The sequence below is a fragment of the Lutra lutra genome, chromosome 7, assembly GCF_902655055.1.
Source record: "Lutra lutra chromosome 7, mLutLut1.2, whole genome shotgun sequence".
Taxonomy (NCBI): Eukaryota; Metazoa; Chordata; class Mammalia; order Carnivora; family Mustelidae; genus Lutra; species Lutra lutra.
In genome coordinates this window covers 114,140,369-114,157,401 of record NC_062284.1, presented here as the reverse complement: position 1 = coordinate 114,157,401, position 17,033 = coordinate 114,140,369, and the positions used below count along the sequence as shown (strand labels likewise).

Here is a 17,033-nt window from a genome sequence, read left to right as displayed (position 1 = left end):
GATCCCTTTATTTTTCTGACTCCTGTGTAATAATGGTCTCACCCGAATCAGCCCTTCCCTGGAAAGAAAATATGTGCTTATAACCTCTATACCCAGAAGGTGTCCCTCAATTTCCATGGTCTAACATGGCACCTGTGGAGAGACCAATTGGAGCTTCTCCCTGTGATTGTAGAGGAGGTCAGGGTGGGTCTGCAGCTGGCCTTTGAGCATGTTGCCCATGAAACTGTCCCCCTGTGGCTTCTTCATGGAGTAAACAGAGCCACATCCTCGTGTGAAGGCCAAGGACAGTCCTCTCGGGAGCTTTTCTTCTCGAATTCCCAAACCTAGTGTTAATCATTAGATTTGCTTTGGTGTTCTTATAGCAGAAGTTGAGTTTAAAAAGTAACGAGCGGTCTGAGGCTGGTGGGGCCTCAGCTCCCATGCTGGGAACTCTTCTTTCTCCTCTCACGACTACTGTTTCTGTTTTGTACAGGAGCTAGAGAGCCTGATCCAGGCAATACACAGCGATGACAATAAGGTGAGCAGAACCGTCTCCAAACCCTGGTCATGTCATGAGCAGCACCTTGGGCTTCCATTTCACATTTATCCCTTGCTCCCCACAACAGTTCCATTCAACCTGTATCTCCACTTCTTTGTTATCCAGAAGCGGAGCTGGGACCCAGACAGGGGTGCAGAGGGAGAAAATCAGTGGAACACACACAAACAATGACTTCATGAGCCTTTGCCTTCCCCACTTTTTCCTTTCCATTTTCATGCACAGCTTTCCTCAGAGACCCCTAGGAAATCCTTCATGTCCTTCAGGTTGACTGACCAAATGAGGTTCTCAGAGTGGGTAGGCATTTCCTTATGCTGGAAGGAAAAGGGTACCCTGTACAGGAAGGGAAAAACTCCACCTGGCCCTTGAGCACCAGATACCCATTCATGTCCCACTCTCCGAGCAGGCTACTTGCCTGAGCTCAGTGAGCTCTTTATCTGTTGAGTAGGAAATCAGTGCTTCTGCAAGGAGTGCTGGCCAGAAAAGAAGTACTCCCCACTGCTCCTACTTGTGCCTAGCCACAGGCTGACCCACCCCACCATCTGGAGGAAGGTCCACAGGCCAGCAGAGGTATAGGAAAACCAAGCCAGACTGCCCCAGCATCTAGCAGCGGGAAGATCTGGCAGCTGAGGCCCTCATGAAGAAAACTAATGTCAGGCATATGACTTCTTAACATGGCCACAGAGCTGCTCCCTGAGGTAGTATCGCTAATCCCTGGTCTAAATTTGCCAGGCCTTCTTCAGTCGAGGTGCTAGGGAGAACGTGTTCCGAGCATTTCTTCAGTTCTGCGTGCAGCATCCAGATGACCTCACATGGAAAGGATGGAATTCTGATGTTCTGAATTGTAGAGAAATACTTTTTCAGAATCGTAGTGAGAATCCAGCAACCAGGCCAGACACCCCTGTTCCCTGAGTCCCAAACTACAGTCCTTTTCCAAGCCTTCAGTGAGCCTCCCCCTCAATAGGACGGAGGCTGTGTCCCAGGGAAGGACATGCATTGAAATCTCAACAGTTCTTACTTTTCAGGTCCTTTTCTCTCAACAGCTGTCCTCATGCTCTTAAGTGATCTCAGGCCATATGGTCTTGCCAAAAACCAGCCTTACTCAGTTCCTATTCCAGACTTTCTGACAAAACACCCTCCTTCTCTAGGTAGGAATTTTGCCTGCCAACTTGTGATAGTATGTTTAACTCACATTGGTGTTATGTAGAGCGGAAGGGCTGGGTGAGAGCAAACATCCTGGGGCAGCAGGTAGATACCCAGGCAGCAGGACATGGTCACTTAGTAAGCTTAGAGAATATCCAGCTTCTTCTAGCTTTAGCAGCATATCTGTAGTTGAACTTAGGATAGAAAGACTTCAGCAATCAAGGTTGAAGGTTGAAACATGAAGAGAGAGGAGTCCCTTCCAACCACCAGAAGGGACTGTCAGAGCAGAAAGGCAGCTGCTGGTGGAAGCTCTGAAGCAGCTCATGAGGGCCTTGCTGTTGGCTGACTAGAACACTAGTGCTGACTAGAATACTGACAAACCAGTGACGTGCTGGTGAGATTGGGGCCAGGGAAGGCATGGACTCTGGTTTCCACTAAGCTGGGGGTTTATAAGATGGAGGGCCTCCAGAGTACAAGAGAGACACCCCTCATACCAAAACTGAGACACCTGTGATCCAAACAGCAAAAGTCAAGTCAACATGGGATTAGACCTTAATTAGACCTTTTCTAATTGTGTGTGCCTGTTCATACCTGAATTTCCAGTTACAAGATTTTAAATTCAGGTCAAAACAGAAAAATAGTGAAAGGGGAACCTGTCTGCTCATGCTAAGGGAGAGATACAGTAGTTCATTCATTCATTCGTTCAGTGCGTATTTATTCAATTCCTGCCACATGTCAGGCCAGGCACTAGGCACTGCAAGTACAAGAAGTAGAAAAAGCAGGGACACCTGGGTGGCTCAGTTGGTTGGACGACTACCTTCGGCTCAGGTCATGATCCCGGAGTCCCAGGATCGAGTCTCACATCAGGCTCACAGCTCCATGGGGAGTCTGCTTCTCCCTCTGACCTTCTTGCTCATGCTCTCTCTCACTGTCTCTCTCTCAAATAAATAAATAAAATCTTTAAAAAAAAAAAAAAGAAGAAGAAGTAGAAAAAGACACCATTCCTGTCCTCAAGGAGCTTAAGATCTAGCCAAGGAAACAGACATCAATCAAATCATCATCCAAACAACTATAAAATCCTAATTCATGGGCAGTGACAGTGCTGACTGAAGCAAGGAGGAGGCTGGAGAGCCCAGGATGGGCAGGAGGAGGGCCTCAGAAGCAGTAGACAGAGGCCAGACTCCAAACACCTGCCTGCTTGCTTCTTTTTGAAATTCTTGGGTTATTTGTAATCATTATAGAATAACACAGTGTAATAGCTTAATGTCCAGAATATTTAAAGCATTGCTACCGTATACAGAAAGACAAGAACCCAGTCATTAATTCAGTAGGTGAGAAGGGATCCTCCGTCTGCCAAGCACTGGGCCACCACTCTGTTTATTGCTTCGTCATCCATGATAATTTCTTTCTGGCTGTCTCTTCTGCCCTCTTGCCAGGTTCAGGCCTACCTGACATGTTGTAAACTGCGATCTGCCTACCTGATTGCCGTGAAGCAAGAACACTCACGCGCCATAGCCCTTGTCCAACAGGTGCAGCAGGCTGCCAAGAGCAGCGGGGATGCAGTCGTGCAAGACATCTGTGCCCAGTGGCTTCTGACAAGCCACACCCGGGCTGCCCACGGCTCAGGCTCCAGGAAGTGACCGTGGGCAGCGCGGCCTGAATACTGTGGAACGGGAGAGATAGAGGTGATCTCTGCCTCCTTCCTCCCGTGCAGTGGGACTTTCCTGGCTCTGCCCCAGGTCGGAAAGAGCTGGATCGGACCCTACTTGCCATCTTGGGCAAGGATAGGACCTTTCACGCCACACAAGTGCCATGTTTCTGTAAAATTATGGAATCTGTGTGTTTGTCTGGAGATGGCCAGTTCTTTCTACCTCAGAGTGAGTGAGTGTGCGTGCACGCTCTTGTGCACTCGTGTTTACGCCGAAGCATTTCTGAACAAACAAAACTCTCCCCCACCAAAAAGAGGCACTTTACTTTAGACTTTTGCCAGTCTGAAAACCTCCCCTGCGTTTTGGTTCTTAACCCGGGTCATCCTGTTTGTACACTGTTCCCTCCGTGTGGAGATGCTCAATAGCTCCTCATAACTAGAAGCATTTTACAGAGAATTCTAGAGCAACACCAAAAGGATTGCCTCTTATTTCTTCCTCCCCCTCCCTCCCCAAATTCAGAGACGGCCTTGGGGCAAGTGCTGCCTGTGGATTAAAACTGGTCCACAGATGTCCTGTCACAAGCACAAGGAGTTACCAGGAGTCTTTGGAAGATAGTCTGAAAAGAAGGATTCTCAGGTGCGGGCGTCTGAGAGCCATGGATGCACACAGTGAGGGGGTCGGAGCCTGACACACCGACAGGCAGAGCACCATTGCGTCCATCCCGCAGGGAAATGTGAACCTCTCCAAACAAGATGGCAGAGAGGTTGCCGACAAGCACAGAGCTGGCTTCTGTGAACATCCCTGCCGCAAAGAGAGAACATGGTTCCCTCTTCGAGACTGGAGAGAGAAATGGTAGCGAAGATCCTAGGACTAAAAGCTAGACTGCCTATCTGAGTTACAGCCTGTTTGTGCTCCTTTAAAATGGTTAGGAAACCGCTTTCTCTTCTCTCCTGCTTTTCCACAGTCTCCGCAGGACCACAAGATAAAGATGCAGAGGCTCTAGGGTCGTTGAGAGGGCAGTGCACTTTTTTTTATCTTCACGGAGGGAGTCAAGGGTTGGGCCTGAAGATGAGTCAGAACGAGGGGATGATGAGTAGGTCCTGTCCAGTTGATGGAAGATCAGGTGAAGTACTCCTTTCGTATGCATTGGCTTATGTTCCTACACCAGAACTGATTTAGAAAGGGGCTGTCATCCTCAGTGACGTGGATTTGTACACGAGGGCCCTAAGGAATGCTCTGCAGCTCTGAGCATCCCACTACCCGGAGCTCAGTCTGTTGATCTCACATTTGCTGCTGAGACAGACAGTAACTGGAAGCCACAGTCAGTATCTCTGGTGCTTAGACCCTATGGATTTCTCTCTGAACCAGGTTTTTTGATAGTAAAAAAACAAATACTGTGGGCATCTGTCACATTCAGAGCTTTGGTTCTATAGAGGGGAGAAAGACTGCAAAGAAGATATTAGACCTCTTCTGCGGGAAGTTTAACGAGTAAAGTGGTTTTTCCTTCTTTGAGTCATAGAATCGTCTGTCTTCCAGGAAATGTCATTCCATGGCATCTGCTTGCCCTTCTAAGTCTGCCTGCCCTCTGCACTGAACATAAGCACTTTATATGAATGGGTTGCAAATCTCACAGCTCTTAACTTGGGATGTTAAGACCAGATTTTTCTGACTTCTTCCTCTAGTTGAACTATAAATAAAATAGGTAACCACTGACTGGACTGATAATAAGTTGAGGCTAAAGGCCTTTGAGCATCACGCTGTGGTCTCCAGGGGAAAAAAAATACGTGTTGAAGGTTTGAATGTTTTACTGCAAGCAAGTCACAATAAAACGTCTGTCCTACCAGTTTCTTGGCTTCATGACTGTTTTGTGATATCTTGTTCTTACCCTTCCCTGCCTTTTTGCCTTGTGTTCTGTGTGAAGAGAAACCATGGGTGGGGGAGCTCAGATGGTCTTCGGTTCTTGAACTTTCTTGAAATGATTCCCATCATAACTAATGACTCTTTGGTTAGGATTTATCTCAGATTTCCTGTGTGTTCAAAACTATTCGTGTACTCCCTACCACCAGAAAACTTTTTTGCTTCAGTTGTGGTTGTAGGAAGAGGCATGTTACACATTCATCAGGTAAAAGAAAGTAAGTGAAAAAAGTCCCTCCCATCCCTGTCCCCTCAACCCAGTGCCCTCCAAGAGACCACCAGTGTTACCAGTTTCTAGTGTATAGTTTCAGAGCTATTTTATTATGTGAACTAAACAGCAATGACCAAAATATTCCATGGTGAAAGATATGCCATAATTATTTAACCAGTCTCTTAGATATTTTAGGTCACTGCTTTCTTTTACCACTACAAATTGTGCTGCAGTGAATTATCCTGTCCAGAATCCCCTGGGACAGAGGATATGTGCATCTGGCAGATATTGCCAGTTGCCTTCCAAAGAGGTCATAGCTGTGAACTCCACCAGCAGTACAGGACAGAGCCTGCTTTCTCACATCCTTTCCATTGAACTTGGTAGCTCTTTGCCAGTCTAATCCATGCAAAATGGTACTCACGTTTTTTTTTAAAAGCTGCTCATCATTTTAAAAAATCTATATGTCTTGGGGCGCCTGGGTGGGCTCAGTGGGTTGAGCCTCTGCCTTCGGCTCAGGTCATGATCTCAGGGTCCTGGGATCGAGCCCCGCATTGGGCTCTCTGCTTAGCGGGGAGCCTGCTTCCCCCTCTCTCTCTGCCTGCTGCTCTGCCTACTTGTGATCTCTGTCTCTGTGTCAAATAAATAAAATCTTTTTAAAAATAAAAATAAATATATGTCTTTTTAATATCTACCAAATTGTAAACTTCAAAACCAAGTGCATGGTCTTCGGGGAGAGTAGAACTCAAACTTGGCTTAAATTGTTTTCTTGCCACCCTCTTAGAGCATGTGTTTGCAATATAATACTTGAGCCATGGGCTGTACCTGCCATTATCTCCTTTCCCTGGAAATAGGACCTCCTCTAATTTCTCATTTAAAAAAAAAAGGTTCAGAAACAAAAGTTGTGATAAAAGCAGAACTGAAAATCACCTAGTATGGACATGGCACAAAGATGTGTCACAACACAGATATTTAGAACACCCAATCTAACTCTAGAATAGGGAACCATAAACTATATTTAGAAACCTGAGACCCTCCAAAGTTACGGGATATCCTTGGCTTGGAGCTTAAATGAAGTAGCTTAAATGCTGTTAGGCTTTCTTCATACCCAAGTAACTGAATATCATAACCGAAATATCATAACCCAAACTGAATAGTCATAACCCAAAGTTTATGGCCTTTTCTTGGTCATCATCTTCTCTTCCACAGTAGTAATGTTGACTGACCCATCCTTAAAGCTTCCAATTCCTCTACAACAAATTCATTGCACATCTGGTTATTGAATGGCTTTCTTCGGTGGAGTACTTTCCTACTCTGTTTCTTAGTGTTGTTATTTCTGCTTGGAACTCTTCCTTCACAACCTCCCCGTCTCTACCCCACCCTCCAGTCTACCATTGTCAAAACCCTTTCTCCAGGCTCATTTTAAGTCCCATTTCCTCAGCAAAGTATTTGCTTCTCTGGCTATACTTCCTCTTCATCCCCCTTAAAGGCTGAAATTCTTCAAGGTTCTATCCATTCTCTCTTGACCCTTATACTCTCCCATACAATGCCATTATTTCAGCAATCATCTTGGTTTGCTGAGTTCTAAACCAGAGTTGTCCCTTTTAATTTCTGTCCACATCTTTTGATTGTTTCCTAGAAGTCACCTACATGGCTAACCACAAGGCTAATATTACAAAAGTATTAGCAAGTCCAAAATGGAATACATCCTATTCTACCCACAAACCCAATCTTCCTCCTTCAGTGATTCGTATTACTATATTATCACTGTTACTCATGCCGCCTGGGTTAGAAACCTCAAGGTTTCTCTATATTGACTATTTCTTCCTCTTCCTTATTCAAACTTTCAGGTGCCTACCATGACTCAAGCATATATCCAGTTGGAAGTCAAATGCTATTATCCTATCCTTCCAGTCAGAAGAACCTCAATTTAATGGAGACAGGAACTCAAACAATGGAAATTTGGCTTCTGCTATCTTTTTAGAAGTAACTTGTTAAACTGATATGTCACCTGCATGAGATAGCACCTACAAAGAACCATAGTTGTTTTTTTAGAGGTAGAAGTGACCATAGAATACATTACTGCATCTCTTACTTTTTTCATTCAATCATTATTTCAACAAATCTTGATTACAGTTATATAGTGAGCTGCATGCTAGAGATATAAAGATGATCAAAGTAGACAAAGTTCGTGGCATTTACAGAGTCCTCGCAAATGCCCATTCACTTGACGCACTCACACGTAAAATGTTGTTTGAGCAGAAGTCTTGGGTGTAAATGAGAGCTCACGGGAGGAGCACTGGATATGGGCTTGAGGGAAATCAGTGAAGCCTTCCCAGCAAATGTGATGCCCAGAATATAAGTGTGGGGTGGGGGGAGTTTCCCGGCAGAATGAACAGCTTATCTGAGGGTCCAGAGACAACAGAGCATCTGACTGAATGAAACCACAGAAGTCACATCAAGTCAAGTTGGAGCCCAGTCAAGGTGCTGTGACAAAGTCACCTGAGGTCTTGTAAGCTTGTTAAGGAGTTTGGTATTTAACCTATTGGACAATAGACACCAGAACATTACAAGCAAGAGAGTAACATGATGTGACTTAAATTTTAAGATCCTTTGGCTGCGGAATGGAGCCCAGGTCAGTCAAGGGAAAGAGTAGAAGCAGAGATGCTAGCAAACAGTGGGCAGTACTGAGGCTTCCTGAAGCCCTTGGAATAAAGTACAAATTCTTAACAGGGCTCACAAAGACCTGCCTTATCAGATCCCTGCCTATCTCTCTTGTCTTACCTCTACCCCCGATCCCCTCTTTCAGTTCCCAGATGTGGCATATTCTTTGTGCCCTCTGAGCCTGCTGCCTGGACCAGTTTTCCCCCTTCAGCTGGTGATTCATTCTTCAAATCTTGCTTAACCATATGCCACTTGGTTCAGGAAGTCTTATCTGACCTCTTCCTCTCACCCCAGATTAGGACAGGCACTTCTGCCATGTGTCCTTGAAGTGAGGGTGTGAATAAGAGCTCTCTTGCCCACTTCCCCATGCTTGCAATAATCCTAAGGCATAGGTAGTGGCGTTGGTGGTGTTTAATAAATGAATGATTTGATGGGGGCCTGAGGAAATCTGATATAAGGGGCAGGCAGAGGAACAGGAACCTGGCAGGGGCTTCTACAGGGAGGAAAAGAACCAGGAAACTGAAGGTCATAGAAGCCAAGGAAGTAAGTTGACTTCCAGTTCCACATGGCTCTTTTTACTCCTGAACACCACCCCCAAAGAGCCAAGGAGGAACAGACTCTAAACAGAAATGAACGATATGAAGATTTTTAAATGGATGGAGTGACACCTCTTCTGCTGTGGAAGGTGGAAAGGAAGAAAAAAAGAGGGGGATATAGGTAAGTTTGCTGATTTGGTAGCAGAAGAAGGACCGTGTTCTCTGTGAAGTCAGAGAAGTCACCTATTAACAGCTCAAGTTTGCTGATGGGTTGAGTGACTTGAGAAGATGGAGAAGACATGAATTGCATGTTGTAAGCTGACAGACAGTGAACTGTGAAGCTTTGCATCTGTGAGTAAAAGTAAAGGAGTCACTGAGAACTGCATTCAGGTGTTGGAGGCAGAGGGACAGGTTGCTGTAAGCATTGTTATGCAAGCACTGCTGGTAAATTGCCTAAAGAGATCTCAGGACACCTTAAATTCCCACAGCTCCACTTCCTAATTTTTTTGTTTTGTTTTTTCTCATTCTAAAGCAACATGTACTTTTGTACCTAGTTTTGTATCTGTAATTTTTTATTTTTTTCTTTTTTTTTAAATATTTTTACTTATTCATTTATTTGACAGGCAGAAATCACAAGTAGGCAGAGAGGCAGGCAGAGAGAGGGGGGAAAGCAGGCTCCCCGCTGAGCAGAGAGCTCAATCCCAGGACCCTGAGATCATGACCTGAGCCGAAGGCAGAGGCATAAACCACTGAGCCGCCCAGGTGCCCCTCTTTTTCTTTTTTTTTAAGGGAGAGAGAGAGCATGTGCATGCAGGGGCAGAGGGAGGGACAGGGGGAGCATGGAAGAGAGAATTTTAAGCAGGCTCCACGCCCAGCATAGAGCCCAATGCAGGGCTCCATCTCATGGTCCTGAGATGACCTGAGCCGAAATCAAGAGTTGGTTGCTTAACCAACTGAGCCATCCATGAGCCCCTCTATTCTCTTCTTAAAGGTAGTCCCACGAATTGCCTAAGCATTCCTGGATCCATCCTTGACTGTGGGAAACAAGTGATCAGGCAGCACTGAAGTTAGCTCACACTGGTGACCAGCGGTTGATAGTGGTTCTAGACTGCCAGATTGAATGATTTCCTCCCGTAGCATATAGAAATCAGGGATCTGGATTCTTTGAGGCTTGTGATAGGTGTGATAATAGGTGTGATAATAGGACAAGGGAATTAACAAGGGGAGCTGGAGGAGAAGGAAGTTGTGGTAAGAGTGGGATGTTGGTAACATATCTGAGGAGCAGCAAGTTCACGTGATGACAAGGTGTCCAGATTGTGGCCCTTGTCATGTGAATGGGAAACCAAAAAGGAGTGAAGGAGCAGGTCAGTGCTGAGGAGATCAAGGAACTGAGTTTGAGTGGACATACAGCACACTTTCAAACACTAGTGCTTTGGGCAACCCATATGTACCCATGGTTATCACCTTCCTACAGTACCATGATGGTATTTGAGTTAAGATACTTACTGTCTAATCATGAGGCAAAATTCTCATATGTTCAGTAAACAATCTTTCTTTCATACCAGATTGACATTAAACCTCTGTGGTAGACATGGGCCCTGGTGCAGAAAACTGACCTCTTTCCCAGGAATTCCTAGAGTTGGGCCACCAGTGCCCATGTCAGGACTATGTGAGCAGTAATGCCCTCAGACCCAGGCAAGAAGGGCTCCTTCCCTCAGTTATGCACTTTAAAAAAATAACCCTACATTTCACAAAAATGCACTTGAAAGTAGTAAATTTAAGAATGTGTGGACATCTCTGCTACTTGGGCTGTGGGGTTCAGTTCTGACATAACACAACCTGATGCCCTACACATCTGTTCTCATTCCTAACACTGTTAACCCCCCAGGGAAACTCGTCATGACTGCATCCAAATGCCTTGAAGGTGTTGTAGATGGTGCTGCTGCTCCTGAGTACAGGGAGGAATTGAACCGAGGAACCAACTGGGGAGAAGAATAGGCCAATTAGGCACATTCTTTCTCAGCATGAGGATCACAGACACTTACATTAAAATGGGTTCATTTTCGGGGCGCCTGGGTGGCTCAATGGGTTAAAGTCTCTGCCTTCGGCTCACGTCCTGATTCCAGAGTCCCGGAATGGAGTCCCGAGTCAGGCTCTCTGTTTGACGGGAAGCCTGCTTCCCCCTCTCTCTCTGCCTGCCTTTCTGCTTACTTGTGATCTCTGTCTGTCAAATAAATTAATTAAATCTTTTAAAAAATAAATAAAATAGAATCGGTTCATTTTCAGTAGTGCTGAGTGGCTATTTTGTCGTGTCTCTTCTTTTTCCAATGTGTGTGTGTATTTGCAACACTTCTATCTGGAGGCTAAATAATAAATAATTCATTTTACCTTTAAATGGATAGACATGTAGGTGCAAGAAAACATGAATGAAATATAATATCCATTGTTTACACTGGCAACTAAATGGACATTGAATATTGGAATCATGAATAGTTTTGTTTTTATAAAAATTCCTAGAATTAAATTTTCAAAAGATAAAAAATTTAGCTTTATTTAAATAAATTGTATTTAAAATGTTGTTATTCGGAGTGCCTGGGTGGTTCAATTGGTGAAGCATCTGCCTTCAGCTCAGGTCATGATTCCAGGGTCCTGGGACCGAGCCCCACATCAGACTCCTTGCTAAGCGGGTAGTCTGCTTCTCCTTCTCCCACTCTCCCTGCTTGTGCTCTCTCTCTCTCTCTGTCAAATAAATAAATAAAATCTTTTTAAAAATAAAATGTTAATATTCATAGCTATATTGTATTTTGCCTTTTAATTTGAGTAAACAATTATTCTAGAAGAAAACCTTAGACATTTAAGATAATTTTTATTTTTGCATTTCCTTAATTTACATGTTTATGAAAACATTTATTTATTTATTTATTTATTTATTTTTAAAGAATTTATTTATTTATTTGACAGACAGAGACCACAAGTAGGCAGAGAGGCAGGCAGAGAGAGAGAGGAGGAAGCAGGCTCCCTGCCGAGCGGAGAGCCCGATGTGGGGTCCCTGAGATCATGACCCGAGCCTAAGGCAGAGACTTTAACCCACTGAGCCACCCAGGCGCCCCTATGAAAACATTTAAATTGTGTTTATTTTAAATATTATTATATCTTGTATTTTTTAAAATTATTTAGGTAATACTGCCACTAGAACACAAAATATTGGATGATCTTAACAACATACTGATTTTCACTGAGATGAAAGCCATATGGAGCACAGCTACCCTTCCACGTTCACCACGTTGGACTACAAAATGAGCAAGAAATTAGATTTTATTGTATTAAGATTGTAAAATTTAGCATTATTTGTTATAGCAGTTAATCTACTTCTATCAGAATAACTTGTACTTCATGTTCTATGATCTCAGTTGATTGTTTTGTCTAAGAGATATCATATATCCATGTGTAGAAAAAAACAGATTAAAATTTGGATAAACAGCTATGAAAGTATTATAAACAAGACTAGTAAGACTGCATACTAGGATGTTAGATTAGTTATCCCTGTGGAGGTTGAAATTAATGAAAGATGACAGATATTTGGAGTGGAGAAAATATAATCAAACCAGAGTCAAAATGTCACGTTGCAGATGAGGAAATTGGAGGTGATGAAAGTAGGTCAAGAAGACATCTGCCTTAAATCAGGAGGAATGGTAGGGGAATGTACATTAAAAAAAAAAAAAAGGTAGGTGGGGACCCTGAGTCAGTGAAGTGTCCAACTCTTGGTTTTGGCTTAGGTCATGATCTCAGGGTGCTGAGATTGGGCCCCATGTCAGGCTCTGCACTAAGCATGGAGCCTGCTTTAGATTCTCTCTCTCTCCTTCTGTCCTTTCCCCCATACCCAAAATAAATAAGTAGATAAATTTTTAAAATAACAGAACATCAGCATTCAATATATGGCTCAATATATTGGCTCAACATAATACTATTGTATCAGGACATAGCTTCAACAATAAAGACTGTCTATTGTGTCATGTAACAATAAGTCTCAAGGGAGAATAGCTCCAGTCTTGGTTAATTCAGTGACTCACTAATTTATCATCAGCACCCCAGATCTTTCCATCTTCTCTTTTACCAACCTCAGCATATGAGCTTGGTCTTTTGGCCATCTATCTCCACTCATGACTCAAAATAATTGTGAAAGATTCAAATGTCATATTCAGCCATGACAACATCCAACAGAAGACAAAGCATTTCTTGTGCCTCACTTTTTAGTCAACACGGAAGCCTCTCTCAGAAGTTACCAACAAGTATCCTTCCATATCCCATGGGCCATGATTGAGGCACATGCCTTTTCCATAACCAATCACTTGCAAGGGAAGTATGATCTCCATGATTACCTTGGACCAGCAGTTCACAGCCTTAGTTGCACATTAGAATAACCTGGGACACTCCAAAACCTTTGCCCAAGAATACTGTTAAGTATGAATCTCTGAGGTAAGACCTAGGCATTGGCATTTAATGTTTTAAAGTACACCTAGGTTTAAGAACCTACAATCAGTTAATCAGCCACAGACAGTGACATTGGCAGCCCACAGTGTCTACTGAAAGTATTAATTTTTATTTATTGAAGTATAGTTGACACACAATTTGTTAGTTTCAAGTGTTCAACATAGTGAATCAATAATTATATACATTAAGAAGTAGTCACCATAGGAGTGCCTGGGTGGCTCATTCAGTTAAGCATCTAACTCAATCTCAGTTCAGGTCATGAGTTCAGCCCTTAAAAAAAAGAAAAAAAAAAAAAAGAATTTGAAGTGGTCACCATAATAAGCATAGCTACCATCTGTCACCATACAAAGTTGTTACATATTGACTATATTCTCTATGCTTGCATTAAATCCCCATTATTTATTTATTTTATAACTGGAAGTTTGTATCTTTTTACCTCCTTGACCTATTTCACCCATTTCCCCCCCACCTCACCTCTGGTGCCTACTGGATCTCTGTATCTGGGTCTATTTCTGTTTGTTCATTTGTTTTTAAGTTCCACTTATAAGTGAAATCACATGGTATTTATCTTTCTCTCTGACTTATTTTACTTAGCATAATATCCTCTAGGTCCACCATGTTGTTGCAAATGGCAATATTTCATTCTTTTTTATGGCTGGGTAATATTTCATAGTGTGTGTATACGTGTGTACATGCATGTATATACTTGTATATGTGTATACATATACTACACGTGTGTATACATCTGTATGTGTATTTATACATATACATATATGTATATATAGATGAATGGCTAAAGAAGATGTGATATATATATACATATAATTGTATGCTATATGCATATATACTATTTATGTGTATATGTGTATGTATATGTATATGTACATATTATGTATATGTGTATATGTGGGTATACACTATATATACATATATGTATATATAGTGTATATACATATGTGTGTATGTGCACATACTATATATACTATATGTGTGTGCATGTTATATGTACATACTATAATACATATATTTATACATATACAGATACTATAGAACATATGTATATATGTATGCGTATCTATGTGTACGTATATGTTTTGTATGTGTGTATATATGCATGTGTGTATATGTACAAATGTACATATGTATATATGTGTGTGTATATATAGATAGATGAATGGATAAAGATATGTATATATCACTTTTTTTTTTAAGATTTTATTTATTTACTTGACAGACAGAGATCACAAGTAGGCAGAGAGGCAGGCAGAGAGAGAGAGAGAGAGGAGGAAGCAAACTCCCTGCTAAGCAGAGAGCCTGATGCGGGGCTCGATCCCAGGACTCTGGGATCATGACCTGAGCCAAAGGCAGAGGCTTTAACCCACTGAGCCACCCAGGTGCCCCTATCACATCTTCTTGATCCATTCATCTATCAGTGGACACTTGGGTTGCTTCTATATCTTGGCTATTATAAATAATGCTGCAATGCACATAGGGGTTCATATATCTTTTTTTTTTTTTTTTTTTTTTTTTTTTAAATAAACATTTTCTGGAAACACGTTTCAAGAGTATAGACTTGGGGTGGACCACGAGAATTTGACTTTTTTTTTTTTTTTAAGATTTTATTTATTTGACAGAGAGAGATCACAAGTAGGAGAGAGAGAGAGAGAGAGAGAGAGGAGGAAGCAGGCTCCCTGCTGAGCAGAGAGCCCGATGTGGGACTCGATCCCAGGACCCTGAGATCACGACCTGAGGGGAAGGCAGAGGCTTAACCCACTGAGCCACCCAGGCAGCCCCTCATATATCTTTTCAAATGAGCATTTTGTTTTCTTCAGGTAAATACTCAAGTAGAATTGCTGGATCATATAGCATTTCTTTTTTGAGAAGTAGTTCTATTTTTAACTTTTTGAGGAACTCTGTACTGTTTTTCTTTTCTTTTTTTTTTTTAAAGATTTTATTTATTTATTTGACAGAGAGAGATCACAAGTAGACGGAGAGGAAGGCAGAGAGAGAGAGAGAGGGGGAAGCAGGCTTCTTGCTGAGCAGAGAGCCCGATGTGGGACTCGATCCCAGGACCCTGAGATCATGACCCAAGCCGAAGGCAGCGGCTTAACCCACTGAGCCACCCAGGCGCCCCTGTACTGTTTTTCATAGTGATTGCACTAATTTGCATTCTCACCAGCAGGAAGTCATTCATTTTAATTTCCAGTGAAAATACTATTTTTTTTTAAATGAAATTTATTTCCTATCAATCCCTTCTGGGGCAACCTCTTTTGTGTGTTCATTGTATATTATTTTAGACCTTTTTCTGTGGCTTTACAAACTTAGATATGTACCCACAGAAAATATATGGTATCATGTTATATGTGTGTAGTCTTTAAATATAAATCTCCTACACAGTCATCATTCTGCATTTCATCAATTTCTCCAATAATGTGTGTGTATCTTCATATATGTATGTACATACTTTTTAATATAATTATTATTGGAGTAACTACCTCCAAAGCAAGTATACTAGTACTCCATTGTATGATTATATCAAAGATTAGTTTTCCCCAATTGGACATTTAGGTTGTATCGATATTTTTGCTAGTACAAAAAGTGCCTCCTTGTGCATACATCCTAATGTTACTGCAAATATTAAGCAGAATTGTGGAATTGAAGTGGCTTCACCATTTCTTCCACTCACACCAGTAGTATATAAAATTATCTACTTCCTAGATTTTGCCAACATTTTTTAAAAGATTTTACTTATTTATTTGACAGAGAGAGCAAGCACAAATGGGGAGCGGAGGCAGAGAGAGAGAAACAGTCTCCCCATGGAGCTGGAAGCCTGAGTGGCACTCGATCCCAGGACTCTGGGATCATAACCTGAGCTGAAGGCAGAGGCTTTAACCCACTGAGCCACCCAGACACCCATGCCTTATTCTTATTATGAACTAAAAGCTCTAGGGGCACCTGTGTTGTTCAGTCATTTAAGCACCCAACACTTGATTTCAGCTCAGGTCATGATCTCAGTGTTGTGAGATGGAGCCCTGTGTTGGGCTCATGCTAGGTATGGAGCCTGCTTGAGATTCTCTTTCTCCCTCTCTCTGCCCCTCCCCACCTTCTCTCCCTCTTTAAAAAAAAAAAAGTAGTAAAAGTTCTTTATATAATATGTAACATATTATATATAGTTGTATATAATATACAGTTCCTCATATACTATAATACTACCTCTTTGTCTGACATACATCTCTCACTGCAACAGATGTCATGGCAAGCCAACCAGATTCCCCATTTGAGTAATGTACCTACACCCCAGATGCTGGGAGTGTTGGCAGCTGACCGCTCTCAGCTGAGTGTCTCTCTCTAGAACTTGTCCTCATCAAAAAGAGCCACCTTGCCCAGGTCATGCCCTTTCCCAGGCTCCCTGGAAGCGGCCCACATCCAGTGACTGGACAATGTGGGTCTCTAGAGAGAGAGAGAGCAGGAGGGAAAAGCAGAGGGTGAGGGACAAGCAGACTCCATTCTGAGCATGGAGCCCAATGCGGGACTCGATTTCAGGACCCAAGATCATGACCTGAGCCAAATCCAAGCATCAAATGCTAGACTGAGGAACCAAATGAGTTACTCAGGCGCCCCCAGACAAGTTTTATTTTTAAGAAATTTAGGCCAGTCTCAGTTGAGTCAAAGGGAAAAATTTTCCTCACCTGGGCTAGTCTAGGGTTTTAGAGCATAACAGAAGCCAGGAATCATCAGACAGTGGGCCTAGGGCAGCCAGAGCGGCACCTAGGAGCAGAGAAGTCTGGGACCACTATGATCCTTGAGTCCTTCTCATCAGGAACTTGTCTCCTGTATCCTGAGGGGCACTCTGCCAGGCGGGAAGCCATATCCATTGCATGAGTGGGCAGAAA

General features: G+C 42.7%; 1 protein-coding gene across 1 annotated transcript in view; it reads left to right on the top strand.

Moving 5' to 3' along the window:
• Positions 1-5,170, top strand: part of ZFYVE26 (zinc finger FYVE-type containing 26) — a 64,569-nt gene extending 59,399 nt beyond the window's left edge. Inside the window, exons 41-42 of the mRNA XM_047736967.1 lie at positions 473-517; positions 3,115-5,170. Coding sequence (XP_047592923.1) covers positions 473-517; positions 3,115-3,318 — 249 coding nt within the window. The 3' untranslated portion in view covers positions 3,319-5,170. The remainder of the gene's footprint in view (positions 1-472; positions 518-3,114) is intronic.
• The last annotated feature ends 11,863 nt before the right edge of the window (positions 5,171-17,033 follow it).